The 20,501-nt window shown below is 40.1% G+C and overlaps 1 protein-coding gene across 1 annotated transcript in view; it reads left to right on the top strand.

The window, feature by feature from the left end:
* Positions 1 to 20,501, top strand: part of THBS2 (thrombospondin 2) — a 181,694-nt gene that overhangs the window by 154,877 nt on the left and 6,316 nt on the right. The window contains exons 17-21 of the mRNA XM_073627865.1: positions 7,699 to 7,933; positions 12,033 to 12,260; positions 12,998 to 13,269; positions 13,566 to 13,663; positions 15,577 to 15,716. Coding sequence (XP_073483966.1) covers positions 7,699 to 7,933; positions 12,033 to 12,260; positions 12,998 to 13,269; positions 13,566 to 13,663; positions 15,577 to 15,716 — 973 coding nt within the window. The remainder of the gene's footprint in view (positions 1 to 7,698; positions 7,934 to 12,032; positions 12,261 to 12,997; positions 13,270 to 13,565; positions 13,664 to 15,576; positions 15,717 to 20,501) is intronic.

Here is a 20,501-nt window from a genome sequence, read left to right on the forward strand (position 1 = left end):
CTGATAGAGCAAACAGAAGGCACCAAAGTACAGAGTCGCACGAGTGCCAGAAAGTCTTGGGTGGTAGCAAGGTAGCGGGTCCGGTCATACTGAGAAGACACAGGGAAGCTTCCGCAGGAGACTAGCAGATGGCAGCAGGTGCAGATGACAATGACAAGCAGCAGGGTCGGACAGGCAGGGTCATACACGGCAGATCAAATCGGGTACTAGGTGCAGGCAGGATCGTAGTCAGGAACAAGCCGGGTCAAACCAGATCAGCAGTGCAGGTACCAGGGAGGAAGCAGAAGATTAGTCACAGGACAAGCCGGGGTCGGTACAGGCAGAGTTCAAGGGAAGGTAACAAGACAAGCCAGGAATCAGGATACAGGTTCACAGGATACTGGATACTCAGAAGCTGAAGACAAGGCAGCACCAGGCCAAGCACCAGCTGGACTTAAATAGATCGTTTGGCGCCAACGTGAACGAGCGCTAGTGCGCGCGTTAGATACGTACGGAAGTGTGCAGGTGCCGATCGTTGCTCAGGAATGCGTGACGGCCACTGTTTGCGCTCTTGTTCGCGCATGCGCACGTCTAAATACCAGAGCCCGGTTTCTGCGTGCAGCAGGAATATGTCTCTTTCTGTGCTTTAGACATCTTTGAGGCTGTCTGCTGATGGGTGTATCCTGACATTGCCCCCCTCCAATGGGCAGCCTCCGGATGCCCAACCGAGCTAGTCTCTCCGGGTGGTTTTGACAGAAAGCTTGGACAAGTCTGTTGGCATGAATATTGCCCTCTGGCTCCCATGAATTTTCCTCAGGTCCGTACCCTTTCCATTTGACCAAGTACTGGACCTGATTCTGTCTCTTCCTGCAATCCATGATCGCCTCGACCTCGTACTCCTCTTCCCCATCTACCATTACAGGTGCAGGAGGATTACTACTCCTTTCGGGAAATGGATCTGGACTAGCAGGCTTCAGTAGAGATATATGGAAAACTGGGTGAATTCTGAAGGAATCCGGGAGTGCCAACTCATAAGCCACATTATTGATCCTTTTCTTCACCCTGAAGGGTCCCACAAACCTAGGGCCCAGTTTTCTAGATGGGCAGGCTAATTTCAGATTAGTCGTAGCTAACCAGACCGGATCACCAGGTTCCAAAATCAACTCTCCCCGCTTCTTTTTGTCAAAGGATTTTTTATAGTCTTCCTGGGCCTTGGTCATCGTCTTCTGTAATAACTGATTGTTGGACCTGAAAAAGTTTATTGTGTCCTGAACTGCCGACACAGGGCATTCTGGAGCGGAGGCAGTCAAAAATGAAGGGTGGAACCCAACCCAGTTGGCGAAGAATGGGGCTTGTTTGATGGCAGAATGCTCTGAATTATTATACGCAAACTCCGCCAGAGGTAATAGTGCCACCCAGTCATCCTGCGAGAAGGAAGAAAAACAGCGTAAGTATTGCTCTAACGTCTGGTTGGTCCTTTCAGTTTGACCATTGGTCTGGGGGTGGTAAGCTGAGGAAAAGGATAGTTCGATTTTCAAGGATTTACACAAGGCTCTCCAAAATCTGGATGTGAATTGTACCCCGCGTTCCGACACGATATTGGCAGGAAGTCCATGTAGTCTCACAATTTCTTTAATAAAGACCTGCGCTGTCTCAGAAGCAGACGGGGTACCCTTCATGGGTAGGAAATGTGCCATCTTCGACAACCGATCTATGACTACAAAGATGGTAGAGTAACCTTCGGAAGGAGGGAGCTCAGTGATAAAATCCATAGAAATCATCTGCCAGGGTCTATCTGGAACTGGCAAGGGTCTTAACAATCCCCAGGATCTTGTTCGGCTATATTTATTTCTGGCGCAGGTAGGGCAGGTTTCAATGTACTTCTTGCAATCTTCTTTTAAACAAGGCCACCAAAAGGTACGCTGTAAAAGTTCAGTTGTCTTGTGGACTCCAAAGTGTCCTGCAAGGGCATGGTCATGGCAGAGACCCAAGGTGGAGACTCGTAGACCTTCAGGCACAAAGATCTTGTTGTTGTGCCATAAAAGGCCATCTTTAGCTTGTAGCGTCATCCCAGAAGATGGTGAGACATCAACAGTGGCTTGTCTAATCTGTGACAACAAATCTTCCTGTAATAAAAGGAAATTTCCGGGAGGAAGAATGGTATCCGGAGGAACTGGTTCTTCTGTCGTGCCAAACATTCGGGACAGAGCATCCGACTTAATGTTCTTAGATCCTGGCCTGTAGGTAATATGGAAAACAAATCTTGTAAAAAAGAGTGCCCACCTGGCCTGCCGGGGTTTTAAGCGCTTTGCGACTCGCAGATACTCTAAGTTTCGATGGTCGGTGTAGATCAGGATCGGATGAGCTGCACCTTCCAGTAGGTATCTCCACTCTTCGAGAGCAGCTTTAATTGCCAGAAGCTCACGGTCTCCTACGTCGTAGTTTTTCTCTGCCGGGGACAACTTGCGAGAAAAGAATGCCACAGGATGTAGTAGGGACTTGGCCCCTTGGCGTTGAGACAGAACCGCCCCTACTGCCGTCTCTGATGCGTCTACCTCTAGGACGAACGGCAGAGCAGGATCTGGATGACGTAATATAGGTGCAGCTGTGAAAAGGCCTTTCAGAGTTTCAAATGCGGTTTGCGCCTCGGAAGACCACTGGAACCGTTGAGATTGTCTTGTCAGTTGAGTTATGGGAGAAATTATTGCGGAAAACCCCTTGATAAACTTCCTATAGAAGTTTGCAAATCCTACAAACCGCTGCACCCCTTTCTTGTCCGTAGGAGCCGGCCAATCCAGGATGGCCGAGACCTTCTGGGGATCCATCTTAATGCCACCTGTGGAAAGAACAAGGCCCGGGAACTGGATGCTTTGGCATTCAAATTCGCACTTTTCTACTTTTGCAAACAAGCCGTGCTGTCTGAGTCGAACCAAAACTTTTCTGACATGTTCTCGATGAGCTTCTAAAGAAGGGGAGAAAATCAAGATATCGTCAAGATATATAATGACAAATAAGTCTAAATAGTCCTGGAAAACATCATTAATAAAGTGCTGGAACGTTGCTGGGGCATTACATAGCCCAAAGGGCATCACCAAGTATTCGAAATGTCCAAACCTGGTACGAAAGGCCGTCTTCCATTCGTCACCTTCACGAATACGTACCAGGTTATATGCCCCTCGCAAGTCTAACTTTGTGAAGATGACAGCAGAACGGAGTCTCTGAAACAACTCTGGTACTAGAGGCAAGGGGTATCGGTTTTTAATCGTGATTTTATTTAAGTCCCGGTAATCCACGCACGGGCAAAGGGAAAGATCTTTTTTCTCAACAAAGAAAATCCCAGCTCCGGCTGGGGATGTAGAGGGACAGATAAATCCCTTTCTCAGGCTGTCATCAATATAGATTTTCAAGGCGGCAAGTTCAGGTTCAGTCAAGGGAAAGATTCGCCCAAAAGGTATCTCGGCCCCAGGGAGGAGCTCGATGGGGCAGTCGTATGGTCTATGTGGAGGTAGAATCTCAGCTCCCTTCTTACTGAACACATCGGCAAAGTCTTGGTAGGGTGCTGGAATGGAAGAACGGATTTCATCATCTGAGTCCATGCACAGCAAGGGGGATGGATGACAGAATGGTTTGGAGAAACAATGTTGCTGGCAGTAGAGAGAGGGAAATTCGACTTTTCCGACATCCCAATGGATACAGGGATTATGTGCCTGGAGCCATGGCATACCCAAAATGATAGGGAACAGTGGTGAAGCTATGGCATCCAGTCATAACAGTTCTCTGTGGTCACCAGAAATAGTAGCTAATAACGGGACAGTCTCCTGGGTAACCGGACCGGACTTAATATGTGACCCGTCTGCCAGGTGGATAGAGAGTCCATGAGCTTTGGGTTGCAGAGGAATCTTATGTTGAAGAGCAAAAGTCAAATCAATGAAGCAACTGCAAGCCCCTGAATCTACAATAGCAGGTACTTGGACCACTCTTTCTGAAAGTTGTAGTGAAATCTGTACGGCCAGGTGAGAAGACTTGGGAGGCCGGGAGGACTGGCTGGCAGGGAGAAAGGTCAGGCACTTCCGAATCTTGGCTACGACAAGCAGCAGGGTCGGACAGGCAGTGTCATACACGGCAGATCAAATCGGGTACTAGGTGCAGGCAGGATCGTAGTCAGGAACAAGCTGGGTCAAACCAGATCAGCAGTGCAGGTACCAGGGAGGAAGCAGAAGATTAGTCACAGGACAAGCCGGGGTCGGTAAAGGCAGAGTTCAAGGGAAGGTAACAAGACAAGCCAGGAATCAGGATACAGGTTCACAGGATACTGGATACTCAGAAGCTGAAGACAAGGCAGCACCAGGCCAAGCACCAGCTGGACTTAAATAGATCGTTTGGCGCCAACGTGAACGAGCACTAGTGCGCGCGTTAGATACGTACGGAAGTGTGCAGGTGCCGATCGTTGCTCAGGAATGCGTGACGGCCACTGTTTGCGCTCTTGTTCGCGCATGCGCACGTCTAAATACCAGAGCCCGGTTTCTGTGTGCAGCAGGAATATGTCTCTTTCTGTGCTTTAGACATCTTTGAGGCTGTCTGCTGATGGGTGTATCCTGACAGTGCCCCATAATGTGTCCTGCTGTGTGCCCTATACAATGTGCCCTGCTGTATGCCCCATAATGTGCCCTGTTCCCATGCAATGTGCGCTACTCCCATGTAATGTGCTCTGCTCTCATGAACTTTGCCCTGCTCCCATGGAATGTCCCTGCTCTCATGTAATATGCCCTGCTTTCATGTAATATGCTCTGCTACCATGTAATGTGCCCTGCTTTCATGTAATGTACTCTGTTCCCACATAATGTGCCCTGCACCCACGTAATGTGCCTTCTTCCAATATAATGTTCCCTGCTCCTACGTAAGGTGCCCTGCTCCCATGTAAGATGCCCTGCTCTCATTAAATGTTCCCTGATGCCCCTTCATGTAATACGCCCGCTTCCCCCATGTAATATGCCTTCTGCCCCTTCATGTAAATTGTCTTCCTTCCCCATGTAATGTGCCCTCCTGCCCCTGTATACTGTGCCCTTCTTTCCCCCTGTATCCCACCCTGATGCCTCCCTGTACACTATTTATCTCAAGTTGGATCCAGAATTGAGCATCTGTACAGAAAAGAACAGGCACACGTTTCAGATTAAATAGATTTTTACAGGATTTTTATAGCACCAACAGTTTGTGCAGCACTTTACAATGTGAGGTCAGACTGTATAGTTACAAGACAATTCAATACAGGAGGTATCAGAGGGTCCAGCTTGTATGTGTTAATATTGATTTTATTATTAGGTTTATAAAAATAATTGTTGTTCAACAGCTTACTCATCACACCAATGTTCTGTAAGATGTAGATGTGAACATTATTTCAGAGGTTCCCCGAGATCGCAAACTTTTACAAAAGTCTCCATTCTCCACCTTCACCATCTTGCGCATGAAGTGGTATACCATCACCCTCCACTATCTTGCTCATAAAAAAAATATAAAACACTGACCTTACTACCATTGTCTTACCAGAGGCAGGCAGTGCTCATGTCTCACAGCACTGTGACTGTGCTCAAGCCCACCATGGCCATATAAAATAGTGGCTTCACGTTCCAGCTAAAGCTGGCACAATCAAAGGACATGATCATGGTTTTCTATGGCTTTGACTCAAAATATGTGTCATATTTCAGAACACAGCCACAGTGCAGCAGACCAAACTGTATGTAGGCCACAATTGTGAGGATGCAATTTCTCAGAAAATACGCCTTTTACAGTATATATATTTTATTTTCCATAAGTAGAACAAGTGCAGTAGAAAATGGGAATTTTTGCCAAGAATTCCCTACTCTGTAAAATTTGGACTGTTAAAACTTTATAAGTAGTTAGTGTACACGGATACAAAATTTCAGAAAGTCAAACTTAGCCAGCTTTTAGAGAAAAAGGCATGGAGTCTAAATTAATTTGGGACATTTTTAGAATGACTTTATTATGCCTTTAGAGATAATTGTGTAGAGAAATAAAAGCAAACCAAGTAATGCATGGTAGAAACAGCAACCACTCTGCAATATCCACTTCAATATTCAAACATTGCATTCCAGATCCCTAAAAATGTGTTTAAAAAATGCATAGTAGCAAACCCTATGCACCCTAGATTAACTACTTTTTTTATTAATCCTCTACTGCTAGCTGTACACATACATTTGTCACTATGTTGTGCTGGGAGCTTGCTCAATCAGCGCCCCCACCACCATGACCACGCTTTTGATGAACAGCTATCAGTAACCCAGCAATATTGGATGGCCTGTAGGATGGGCTTCTGATCACGTGATCATTGTGACAGCCAATCAGGAGACTGTCCTACTGGCCTTCAGTGTTAATATCCCCTTAAAGAACTGGTTCCTGCTAACAGACAAGTTAAAGTTCATACATGCTTTGGATAAGGATATTTTAAGAATGTCTGCTTGTAGTTCCAAGTGCCATAAAATAGAGGCTCTATACAGAAAAAACTACAAGAATCTAGTAAACACCACCCCAGTGCAACATTTATAATAAAATAATGACAACACTCAAAGAAAAACCACAAACAGAAACACTGGATGGAACTCCCATCCAGCACTTCTGGTTGTGGTTTTTCTCTGAGTGTTGCTATTGTTTTTTTCCGACACCACTCCTGGTGCAGAAGTTCCACACAGCTGCTTTTTGGTCTCCCACAGGGCACCATACATGGATCCCACTGTGTCCAGTCCCCCAGCACCAGACTTATTGTTGTTAATTTATACTAAAATGCCTTCTAATAATACATTAGTAATATTTTCGTTCAATTAAATTGGTGACAGTTTTCTGCATGCCTGCAAAATCTGATTTGCATAGTGTAAACCTAAAGACAAACCTGAAGACACAGAGTTATGCCCTGTACACACGGTCGGATTTTCCGATGGAAAATGTGTGATAGGACCTTGTTGTCAGAAATTCCGACCATGTGTAGGCTCCATCACACATTTTCCATCGGATTTTCCGACACTCAAAGTTTGAGAGCAGGCTATAAAATTTTCCGACAACAAAATCCATGTCGTAATTTCCGATCGTGTGTACACAAATCCGGCGCACAAAATGCCACGCATGCGCAGAATAAATAAAGAGATGAAAGCTATTGGCTACTGCCCCGTTTACAGTCCCAACGTACGTGTTTTACATCACTGCGTTCAGAACGATCGGATTTTCTGACAATTTTGTGTGACCGTGTGTATGCAAGACAAGTTTGAGCCAACATCCGTCGGAAAAAATCCTAGGATTTTGTTGTCGGAATGTCCGATCAATGTTCGACCGTGTGTACGGGGCATTAGATTCCATTAATAAAATGTAAAGGTTTTGAAACATTTATCTGATCTCACAATCATGTGCAGACTAACTTTTGACAGTCATATGTGCTTATCACCTCACTAAAAATATTACATGACATTCCAATAACATTCTCTTGTAAAATGCACTGTAGCTCACAATGTAAGTGATATTTAACTTGAAAGACCACAAATTTAACAAACCCATATTTTAAATTCTAACTATCTATCTGCTCATTCCTTTGTACCATAAAAACCTCTCAGAATCATTTATTATTCTCCAGGTGTGTGACATTCACACTATACATTTCCTGTGTACTCAGGTGACAACTCTCTGTCCAGTTTAATAGCTATGTCTGTTTACTTTTAGACCGATGTGGACAATGATCTTGTGGGAGATCAGTGTGATAACAACGAAGACATTGATGAAGATGGCTATCAAAACAATTTGGACAATTGCCCCTACATACCTAATGCAAATCAAGCCGACCATGACAAAGACGGCAGAGGAGATGCTTGTGATTCAGACGATGACAATGATGGTGTCCCTGATGATAGAGACAACTGTCGGCTTGTGTTTAATCCAGAACAGAAAGATTCCAATGGTAAGATTAAAGTTTTTGCCCACATATATCTGGTCAGTAAATACGTTGTAAGGAACAATTATGACAACTTATTCCAATTAAGTAAGCAATGACAAGAGAAATTCAGCCATATTTACTCATAGTTCAGTCTCTGAGCACATGTAAGATTCCATGATTCTCTTCTGTGATTATATAAAACTTTCACGGGCAATGAATTTAAAGAGAAATATTTGGGACTCAAATATATTTTAGTTTGCTATCTAGAATACATTTAAAAATGCACTGCAAGTTTGACAACTAAGGCTAAAAGCTTTAAAACAGGTTTTAGAAACAGTTCTTTCTAAACAATTGGGTAACATATAAAAGAAGCAATGGGGTTGAATAACTAAAGGCAAATAGACTGTTTACTTTGCAAGGGACATTACACTTTGCAAGGGAACTTTCCCCAGAGCTTAGTAACTGAGTAAAGCTCTACAAACTTACATCATCCAATTTGGTGCACAGTTATTTTAGTTTTCCTTGCCTGTGATTGGGTATTCTTTGCAAAGTGAAATTTCACTGCATTCACTAAGCTCTGTGGAAAATTCCCTTGAAAACCCCCAAAAAGGGGGTTAAAAACTCCTGTTTTGCAGCGAAGTGCATTTCAGGGGATTTGAAAGCGCTGCCCATTCATGCCAATGTGCAGGGAGTTTTGGGAGCACTAAATACAGCGCTCCCAACCCACCCCAAAGATGCTGCTTGCAGGACTTTTCCTAACTTCCCACAAGCGCACCGCTCGAGTGTGAAACGCCACACTGGAATGAATGGGAGGAAGTTTTCAGGCGCTTAGCAGAAGCTATTTCCAGTGCTAAAGTGCCTGAAAAATACCCCAGTGTGAAAGGGGTCTAAATCAACTCCACTATCTAAGATGATACATACAAAGTGAAGATGTGCAGTCAGAAAGGAATGAAGTAACTTCCTGGACCAAGCAATTCATATGGACTGAATGGAGCTCAAGCTATGATCCCTGATTTTACTGAGGATATTGTAGGGTTCATCTTCATTTTTTTATTGTGATTGCAATGCTTTTTTGGTGATTTTCTTTAGAAACAATAAAATAGAAAAAATAAAACATAACAGGTAGCCTATATTGTTACCCCTGTGCCATTTGGCCATTCTAATAGATATATTCCATATTTTTGTTGTAAATACTGTAGCTCTACATTTATAACTAAGACTTTTGATATAGGCTAGATTGCAAAAGACTTTGTCATAAAAGACACATGTCTTTTATAGCATACACAAACATTTCTTTATGAATTCATCATCTCTCCTTTTGTCATATTTGGAGTTTATTTGCAGACTAGGCAACAGCCACGAGTCGTCTCAGGCAAAGAGTATCAAATTGTGTGCTCTGTGCATTATGACTTGTGTTTATGGGTTATTTGGCATACAGCCATATCCTTTCAAGCTATTTTGTACATTTCTATGACTGGACTTGCCTTCATGTGTTTTAGTTTCACAATATTCCCTAAAACCATAAACCACCTGCACAATCCACACTAACCATTCTCCCTCCCTATTGATAATGTCAGAATGTTTGTTACAGCTACACTTTATCATATGTAACGGATTGCTCAAATACAAAAGGTTTGCTTCTGCACTTATATACCGTATGTGAATCCTAACTTATAATTTAAAACACAAAATACAATTTTAAATCTTTTGTAATCTAGCCTATTACTACAGTGGTATACTGTAAATATCAAACATTTTTCTGATTATACAAGAATAACACTGAGAATACTGTGTTTTTTTCTGGAAAGATGCATTTTTAAAACAAAAGAGATTTAAGCCTTATTAAAAAACTGAAATCCTATTATTTCTAGGTTCCATTTTTGGTAATTTTTCAACATTTCAAGAGGCATCCCTTAAAAGAAACTTGAGAATAGAAGAGGGGTATAAATGCAGAGTTATGTCACAAAGAGATCAGCCATATACCTTGTTTGGTATCCTAGGGAATGCCAGGTGAAATTTAATTGGTCAATAAGGGCAACAATTCCAGTAGTATTACCATTTTCATTTCTTCAGTTTTTTTTATAAATATCCCCAATATCATTGTTTCTGAAATTAAATACTTCAGCAAGCAAAATTTCAACACTTTTTACAAAAAAAGGTGTGTCTTAATTAAAGTGTTACTAAACCCACAACAGTAAAATCAGTCTATATATGCAGCATAGCATGCTGGTTAAACTCACTGTGGAACTTAAGGAATTAATCCTCTGCATTGTGTAAAATGGCTGTTTTATCCTGTATGCATAGATCCTTCCCTCCTGCACTGTCTATCTGGCGAAAGCCAGCTAACACAGGCAGAGTAGCCGACCTGCGCATAGTTGTGTCTTTTATGCTGGAGAGAACATTTACTCGTTGATCAGAGCTAGCCAGGTCACATGATATTGACATCACACATGTTGGCGTGTATACAGGCTACAGTGGAAATCTCCTTCTTCCTGAACTCTCAGCACTGGAGAAACTGTGCAGTTTATCATGTAACTGTGGTATACAGATCATCCAAAAAAATATATAGTGGCAGTATTTGAATGTAAGAAGATGATTTATAAGCTGTGGGCACTGTGGGGGGGGGGGGTGAACTATTTTTATATTACTGGGTTTAGTAACAGTTTAAGTACTGGATATTTTCTTTTCATTGACAGATCTGGCTGTGTGGGTCCAAATTACACATTAGTGTTTTAACTGTTGAACTATTGGACATCTCTGTCTGCAGTTACTGTGTTAGGTAGCAAAGCTTAACCAATATTCACTGGACCTAGTATTTTTTTTTTTTTTCAAGAGCTTGCACAAGCATCGATTTGGCAATTAAATGCTGTTAAGAAGATCACTTATGCTAGTATCCAGTTTGTCTAAAGGGCTTATTTACGCTTATTAGTTACAGTAATGTGCTGTAAATGAAGTGATATCGCAACACACAAAAATGCATGAACGGTATTGGATTTCAGTACTGTTCATTTTGAATGGCACTCCTATGGCCTACTACAATAGAAGGTAATGCAATCGCACTGCAGTGCACCAAAATGTACATGTTATGCATTGTAGTTCACCTCACCGGAAGTGAATGGGCTGACTTAACACAAAGCAGCATAATCCATGATAATGAGCTGCATGAACACACATGTATAGTGTCCATGGACCCTCTATGGTGATTTTATTGTGACTGCTAAGAGTAAACATCTGTTGGTACTTTACGGACCAAATCTACTAATCAGATCTTGCCTAATAACATGTCCTAGTATAATTGCTTGTAAAACTTTCATTACTGCTTGAGTTTCTTGGTTCCGTGTGTAGTAAGACTTTCCTGAAAATGTTACTCATTTTTCACCTGCAATCGCATATGTCCTCGAGCTTGTTTCGTGATTTACTGTGTCTTGATCCTAATAGAGAAGCCACAATACTATGTGCTTTATATTAAATTAAATATCCATTGTGGAATGTTGCTGCAGGCAACCATGTCAGGGATAAAAGGCCTAATCTAGTCACTGCTAAATTACATACCTTGCAGCATGCCAGAATATAATAAGCCAGGAAGATCAGACTTTATCCCACATCACTGCCAAGATTACTCACTGCAAAACTCGAAGGTTAATAGTCTTTTCTTGTGATATTTGCAACCACAGACACTCAAATGAAGTGAAACGACCTGAAAGGAACATAATGCTCTTGAATGCAATATTTCATATTCTTCCTGGCAGTGGATGATGCATAAAAACAGCTAAAAGAGGCACTCTGTTTACACTATTAGTAGCAAAACCAACCATATAACATAACTTCAATGTGCTTTAACAAGATTTTTTTTAAATATAAAATACTTTGTCCTCCACTTATAAAAACTAGATATTTTGAATGCATATCATAATTGTGGTGTTTTTATTATTTGTAATTTATAAAGGTTTTGCCATTTTTGGTTATTATGCCAACATAGCTAAATTAAATTTCTTTAATTAAAACATTAAACAGAATAAACATTTTTGTTTAAACTATTCACACAGCATCTTTTATCTATTTATTATTGTAAAAGCTATGTTGTATATTTAAATACACAGTATCCCATACTTATTTGTTACAGGTGATGGCAGAGGTGATGCGTGCAAAGATGATTTTGATAATGACAGCATTCCTGATATCTACGATGTCTGTCCAGAAAACAGTGGTATAAGTGAAACTGACTTTAGGAAATTCCAGATGGTTCCTTTAGATCCAAAGGGAACAGCACAAATTGATCCCAACTGGGTGATTCGACATCAAGGAAAAGAGCTGGTTCAGACTGCCAATTCAGATCCTGGTATAGCTGTGGGTAAGAAAGCTTACAACCTTGTTTTCAGTTTTTCTCAGCCACAAAATTCTAGGCAGCATCTGCAACACGATTATACATTAGGCTTTTTATTGTTTAAAAACCACATGAGCCTTGGAAGATTATTTTTGTATTTTTATTTTGTTCATCCTGATGCGCCCAGGCACTGGTGATTGGAGTAATGCACTATTGAGAGTAGAAGTATGTAACCTTTACCTAATGTTCATATATTCACGTGTACAGAACATACCTACATTATATACTGTGTCAATTCTGCCATTGGATCAAAGAATCCTTAAAAGAAAAAAAAAAAAAAAAGGAAAACATAAGAAAATAAACCAAAGGCAAAGAGTGTTTTTAGCCTGAGTTATTTAATAGCTCCACATGTAGAGTGAAATATTCTCCTCCCAAGAAGCTTCTCTAATATTATCCTTAAACCCCATCAATCAAATCATTATGGTTGCACAGTGTGAGTGCACATTAAATCATGACTAGCACACAAGTAGATCATATATTTCTAAATGTGATGATGTTTTTTACTTATAGCAGGAAAAAGTTTGTTAAATAAGAATAAAGACGTGATGTAGTTTGTAAGAAGTGATTAATATCGTGGTTTTTGTATAAATACTTAGAGCACTTAAAACTCCATGTCAGGCTACTGAGTGTCTTTCTTTTGATATGTGCATTGATAATCAATATGTTTTAACATTTTGACTAAATTTGTCTTATGTTTCCTTTAGGCTTTGACGAGTTCAGTGCAGTCGACTTTAGTGGAACGTTCTACGTAAACACAGACCGTGATGATGATTATGCTGGCTTTGTATTTGGTTATCAATCCAGCAGTAGATTCTATGTGTTAATGTGGAAGCAAGTCACTCAAACGTATTGGGAAGATAAGCCATCTAGGGCCTATGGGTACTCTGGTGTCTCTCTAAAAGTTGTCAACTCAACAACAGGGACTGGAGAACATTTGAGGAATGCTTTGTGGCACACTGGAAATACACCTGGAGAGGTACTTTGGCCATGTGTATTCAATTTTTAATTTTTATTATGAGGACTGCAGTGAAAAAGATGAGAATGAGAGGGTCAACATCTGAACCAGTCTTACCTCAATGCTTTCTTCTTCACTATTTCTCCTAAAATTTGTTGTCCAAAAATCCTTCATAAATATTGAACATTTTCCTGTAGGACCTTTAGAAACACACACAAACATAAGCCATCTGTAGCATTGAAGTTCTTGAAATTATAATATTGATCTTTATATTTCATATTGACTCATTGACACTTTAAAACTCACACTTTTTCTAGGTGCGAACATTGTGGCATGACCCCAAGAACGTTGGCTGGAAAGATTACACTGCTTACAGGTGGCATCTGACTCACAGACCAAAGACTGGCTACATTAGGTAAGCTGTTGATTTTGTATGATATTAAAGAGAGTGTAAATGTATTTTTTTTCTGAAACTATAAACACATCACACTTACTTGCTCTGTGCAATGGTTTTGTACAGAGCAGTACCAGTTCTCCTCTTCTGGGGTCCCCCGGCAGTGCTCCTGGTTCCTCCTGCCTTTAGAGTGCCCCCATAGCAAGCCACTTGGTATGGGGGCACTCATGCAGGCTTGATCCTGAGCTGCACTGTGTTGGTCTATTGACACACACAATGTGGCTCAACCCCACCCCTGCTCTCTGCTTACAGGATTTTATTGACAGCTGCAGAAGTCAATAGCTTCCACTGCTACTGAGGGGAGTTAGGCACAGCGCTGGATCGAGAACAGGTTTAGAGAAGTATTTAAGGGGGACTGTTGGAAGCTGATATGGAAAGGTTTTTTACCTTAATGCAGAGAATGTAAAAGATGTCAGATTCAGTCACTGTAGCCAGCAAAGATAATACAGATTACATGCATACAGAACAAACCATTTAAATGTGAAAAGAGTATAGTGGTAGCAAAGAATAGAATGGGAGTGCTTACTTGAACTTTTAGTGATAAATTAAAGAAACTCTGTTACTAGACCATTCATTTCAACAAAAATCTTCCCTTAAAGTGTTACTAAACCCACAACAGTAAAATAAGTCTGTATATGCGGTAAAGTGCACTGCAGAACCTAAGTGGGTTAATCCTGCACATTGTATTAAAAGGCTGTTTGATCCCGTCTTCCTTGATCCTCCCCTTCTTCCACAGTTCCCAATCCATCTCTCGATAGTACAGTTCTTGGGGGAACTCTGCACATGCTCTGTTTGGTGTGTGTTGCTAGAGATTTTTTTATTTTTTTTATTGGAAGGTTGTATGTGATCGTCATAGGGCCAATCAGCACTGTCCGGACAGATGGTCAGGAGTCACCCAGCCTCATAGGAAAGTCAGAGGAGAATGAAAACTTCTCCTACAAGCTTTAACCAGTGTTCTGACAAACACTGGTAGAGGTCACAAGACTGCTATGTCCTGCTGATGAGAAAAGATATTTAGCAGTTTATATTTACTAAAATAATTGTATTTCCATGTTCTGGGTATTGTGGGAGACCAGATATAGTGAATGCAGGGTCCTGGGTTTAGTAACACTTTAAGATTACATGTGCATTTACATAATTTATGGGTTTTACCTGTAAAAGCTTCCCTATGTGTAGAGTTCCAAAAGCCCTAAGACTGCTGCTAGGTGACTTCATCTTGAATTTGACGTCAGCAGCCCCAGTGAATTCAAAACTGTCACTCAACTGACACTCTATACTTTTCCTCTTTGCTCCTCAACCAGTAGCTAAATTAAAGGTTATCTAGTGAGGTGAGGAGCGGAGATGCTGGGTCAGCACAGACAACAATTATACATTCCCAGAAAAGAAGAGAGCTATAGCATGCAAAACTATGCTAGGGAATTGACTCTTCTGGAGTAGTTGATTTTTCTAGCATGATAAAAGACACATTGCGAGTGAATAGAATATAGTTTATGGAAAGGAAAATACTATAATTAATTAAAATGCTAGATTTTGCTTGAACCTACAATTTTTAAGTTTGCGACCGGATCTCTGTAAATATTAATTATGACTGTGACTTATCTCTATGTTAGCCTTTATGGAATAATGTCTATCTAATGGAACACATCAGAATCCTCCGAAACTTTGAGACACTTTCAGTGTAAATTACTGTAGAAATTCCACGCTCACACAGCATGGATCAGAAATGAGTAACCATTAGTAGTTAACCAGAAATATTTTTACATTTATTATGCAATTGCTAAACCTGATTTGTTGATTTAAATTACATTGGCCATATGAGTATAATGCTTTTCTGGTAGATGTACTGTCTTACAAGTTTCTCTACTTCCTTGCAGAGTTGTTGTGTATGAAGGAAAACTAATCATGGCAGATTCTGGGCCATTATATGACAAAACATATGCAGGGGGACGACTGGGGCTCTTTGTATTCTCCCAAGAGATGGTATTCTTCTCTGATCTCAAATATGAATGTAAAGGTTAGTGTTCTTTTTATGTTAGCCCACCATAGATGTATTATTTCACAAATATTTAAAAACTGTGCTGTGTGTAATCAGAGGGTGTTCTTAGTGATTTTGATGTGTTCCTGGGCTGAGCAAGGGGAGGAGGGCAGTTCTAAAGGAGGAGAGGAGATTTTTACGTGGAAAAATGCATGTGGCACGTGTTTATAGAAGCACCCATTGAAGTCTATAGGGGAAAAAACATCTAATATGAAATAAAATGTACTTTTTTGAGTGTAAGACAGTATAGTGTGAGCATACAAGTGTGAACATGGACTATTATTAAGAGTGGGTTTTTGCATGTTGAGCATAGTCAAGCATAGGGAAACAAGCTGAAACTCAGCTCAACTGTCAATGGGGGGCTGAGCGTGTGTTACGACTATAAATATTACTCACCTGAAATTTGTAAAGGATGAAGAAAACTGAAAAAAATGCCCAATAACAGCTTATTTGTTTCATACATGTGTACATCTGCTGTTAAAACACAAGAGGTACCAGTTAATTACCAAGCACTTTTGTGTTTCTTTTCATGCAGCACCATTTTAGACTAAAATGTACTTGGAGATATTAGTATCCCTGCTGGGGCAGTCTGTACCCAGCTATCTTGAGAGTTTCAACAAGCAGACCAGTTAAGTACAGTGTCAGGGGCAGATAATGATGAGCAAAATTGGCTTTGTCAATATCTCAAAAAATATAAGAACATTTCAAGAAAAGTTGGTGAATTGCATTTAGGTCAATGGAGAAATTTGGTGGTTTTAAGGGAGTAATGGGCTTTACATGGCTTCTGAGGCCCACAGAAGTTCCTTTACACTATCCTAGACTTGTTTTTGTGCCAAAAAAATGCTATTCCTAAAGAGAGTTCTATTCTCAGAGCTAATAATTACCTTATTCCTAGTGCATTAACAATAAATCTTTACACTTAACCTTAACAATAACTTTTTACATTACACTTAACATTACCAAAAACACTTACTATACCATCCAATAATAATGCTCACCCCTTAATAAAGCCACTGGTCACTATTTCAGAGGCAATTTGTTTCTAAACAAATACATGTGATTGCTTTGCTGATTGCATTGAAACGTTTATTAACAAAGCTATGTGACTGCTGTTACGTAGCTTTGTATTTAAACAAAACTAAAACCATACCACACAATGTTGAAGTCTCATAGCTAGGAGAACTACGCTTTTCTAGCTTTAACATGGAATTTTATTTTGTTAGGCTAATTTTGCCAAATGATGCTGCATTGTAAAACTATAGGCCAATTTCAGCATAGGTCAAACCACTAATGTTGTGGCAAAATCAAGTTTTGGGAAATTGCCCAATTATCCCTTGTGACAAAATCAAAAACATTTTGAAAGGTAAAAAAAGGCCAAAGTTATTTGTGTCATCCTTAAAGTATAACTAAAGGCAAAACTTTTATACGTTTTAGAGTGCAGAGGGATTAGAGCGCTTGTGAGTCTTTATTCCTTTTTTTACCCCCGTTAAGGAGATTCACCATCTTTATTTGTCAGTTTACCCTTATCATTGACAGTGAAAGTAAAAAAAAACTCAGATTTTATGTTGTCCCCAGAAAAGCAATAGAGGGGAAATCTTCCAATTGGGACACTAGTTCTTGTGACCTGCGGGTCCCTTAATTTGAAGGGATTTCCTCTCATTTCCTGTTTTGGCTATGGGACAGGAGGTGAAGGGAATCTCCACAATGGGACACAAATGGCAAAAAAAATCCGGCAGGGGTTATAACATTCCCGTGCTCTATCCAAAATGAAAAAAAAAAGTTTTGCCTATAATTCTACTTTAATGCTGAAGTCTAATGATTTTTTTCAAAGCACCAGGAATGGTATGTTGATGAATGATGAGTCACCCATGTTCTGGTGCCTGCTCTGTTCCTTCAAATATTGTCTTCTCTGTCTTCTGGATACCCCCACAGCTGTGATCTTTAGGTTCTGCAGGGGTTAATGCAAACAGTACCACCTGTCAAAGCCACTTGTCAAAAGTGCTGGCTATGCCTACTCTCTTCGCTCCCCTGCTCCATTCATAGAAGCTGTACTATTGATTCTGGCATTTAAAATCACTCAGCATTTGTCACTTTATTTTTTAATTTTTTTTAATCAAAAACACTATGAATGGAGGACGTGGAACTTGCATTCATATGCCCGTCCTCCATTCATAGAGCCCTTTTTATTGTGGGAACCGATAGTACTGCTTCTATGAATAGAAAGGGCAGACATAATTGGTCCTTTGGTCAACTGCTTGTGGCAGGTGGACCCCCGCTTGTATTAACATTCACAGAACCTGAAGATCACAGCTGTGGGAGTATTTGAAGCAACAGAGCAGCCACCAGAACACGGGACACTCATCATTCATGTGAGTATCATTCCTGGTGCTGATTAAAAAAAAATAATGTTAGCTTTAATTTAAAAAATTGTTGCTTCTTTTAGTGTTGATTCTATAAAGATTGTATTTGCATGTTAAAAATTAAGAAAGATTTGTAGAAATGATAGATTAGACTTTAGGATCAGGTGGTGTAATGTTGAATGCACCACTGATGGGTTAGGATCAAACAAGCCCGTGCTTCAAGAGTTTTAGGTAAACAGGATTGGTAAAGCAATAATATATGGGTTCAAGAGAGATGGGAATATTTGATTTTGGTGTATATGTTTACTATATTATTCACTATGTTATCATCAAATATTTGCAAGATGAATGCAACATGTGACCCACCAATGTCTCTGCATGTTTAGTTCTTTATTGTATAATGTAGTGGGATGACATGTTATAAACCATACAGCTTTTACTTCTAGTCTCTAGAAGTTTATAGGAATATGTACACTACTCTTTGGATTACATCTGTGCCCTGCTTGCATGAGGTTGTTTGAATTGGTCATGGATCTGCTTTGAAATAATCTTTATTGTGGTTGTAGAATAGGACTTTATTGCTGGTTAAAGTGGAATTCCACGTAAGCAGTGAAGTCTGCACAGCACCTGCGTTCACAGTGGAGGTTAAACTATGCCAAAAAAGATCCATGTCAAGTAAACCTTAATGAAGTACAAACACAATGCAAATGCAGTACAAACACGAGTGTGCATGTACCTTGACAGACAATAACTTTCCTGTAAGAACTCTTTAGACATGAATGAGTAAAACATTTAGGTTATTGAAGAAAAAAAAATCAACACATAAATTGTGACTACAGAAAAGTTTTCTGCAAGATACATGTCCATGTGTTATGCTTTTGTGTCTTATCTCAGGAGAATGAATTCATGGGAGTCAGCCCAATCTATATGTTTTTTCATTAAAAATTCCATATGCTTGTTAGAGTATTATGTCATCTTGTTGTGTACGTCCAAGAAATGAATTCTCACATAGTACAACTGTACGATGTCTCTGTAGAATTTAGAAGCTGAACATCTGGTAAACCTTTCTGTCATAATGAGTTTTACTTTGAATACACTGACATCTTTTTGGTTCTGTAACACATCCAATTTTCCTTTGATGTCATATGTATACATAGGAAATAAATATAAATTAACCCTTAAAGCTTAAATCCAAATCTAAACTTTGGCTATCCTTCCCATCCTCCACCTGCTGCTGCAAATCCAAACAATGCTGTAATACTTACATTTTAGGAGCTTCAGGATTCCTCTGGGTACTGATTGGTAAATCTGGAGCAATGCTAGTGATGCAGGTCAGCATTTGTCCAAAGGCACAGGCACTGAGGTATAACTCCCCTGCTTTGGCTTTGTCCTGAAAATGCATTTCCACAAATACCCAAGGGAATCCACATTTTCTAAAAGGTAAGGGGTTTGGAAAAGTTTAGATTAGGAGATCAAGTGGAGAGAAATAATGGGAGAAAGTAGCTAAAGCTTTAGATTTAGGTTTGCTTACAATGCAATTCAGAAGGTTCAGTTATACACATAGTAAAATTGCCAAGGTGATCCTTCTTTATTGTTAAGTGCTTAGTTTTGAAAATTTTTACCATTCTATAGGACCACTAATTATGTAGTATATAGCAAAGTGTCTACTGTTTTTTTTGTGGGGTTCATTTTTTTTATTGGGAGATGCCAATGGGATTGAAGCAGTCCATGTTAAATATCTGCTAGCCATACAAATAAAGGCAAATTTGAATGCTAATGGAAGTATGCAACTTCATTTAGAATGGGATTTGTTAAAATTGAGAGTGTATACAGAGCACGATCTGAGAGGCACTTTTGCATTCTTGGGAGTCCATATAGAAATTCTTGGACAAATAAACAAACCTGATAAAAATGTTACATTGAGATCTTAATAACTGGTCATGTTTGAAATACAAACAATTTCTAACATTTCTGAGTTATTATTGATTTTTTTAAGTTTTTTTTTATAAATCCCTAATGCCCCGTACACACGGTCGGACTTTGTTCGGACATTCCGACAACAAAATCCTAGGATTTTTTCCGACGGATGTTGGCTCAAACTTGTCTTGCATACACAACGGTCACACAAAGTTGTCAGAAAATCCGATCGTTCTAAACACGGTGATGTAAAACACGTACATCGGGACTATAAACGGGGCAGTGGACAATAGCTTTCATCTCTTTATTTATTCTGAGCATGCGTGGCACTTTGTCCGTCGGATTTGTGTACACACGATCGGAATTTCCGACAACGGATTTTGTTGTTGGAAAATTTTATATCCTGCTCTCAAACTTTGTGTGTCGGAAAATCCGATGGAAAATGTGTGATGGAGCCTACGACAACAAGGTCCTATCACACATTTTC

This window comes from Aquarana catesbeiana, linkage group LG04, assembly GCF_042186555.1.
Source record: "Aquarana catesbeiana isolate 2022-GZ linkage group LG04, ASM4218655v1, whole genome shotgun sequence".
NCBI lineage: Eukaryota > Metazoa > Chordata > Amphibia > Anura > Ranidae > Aquarana > Aquarana catesbeiana.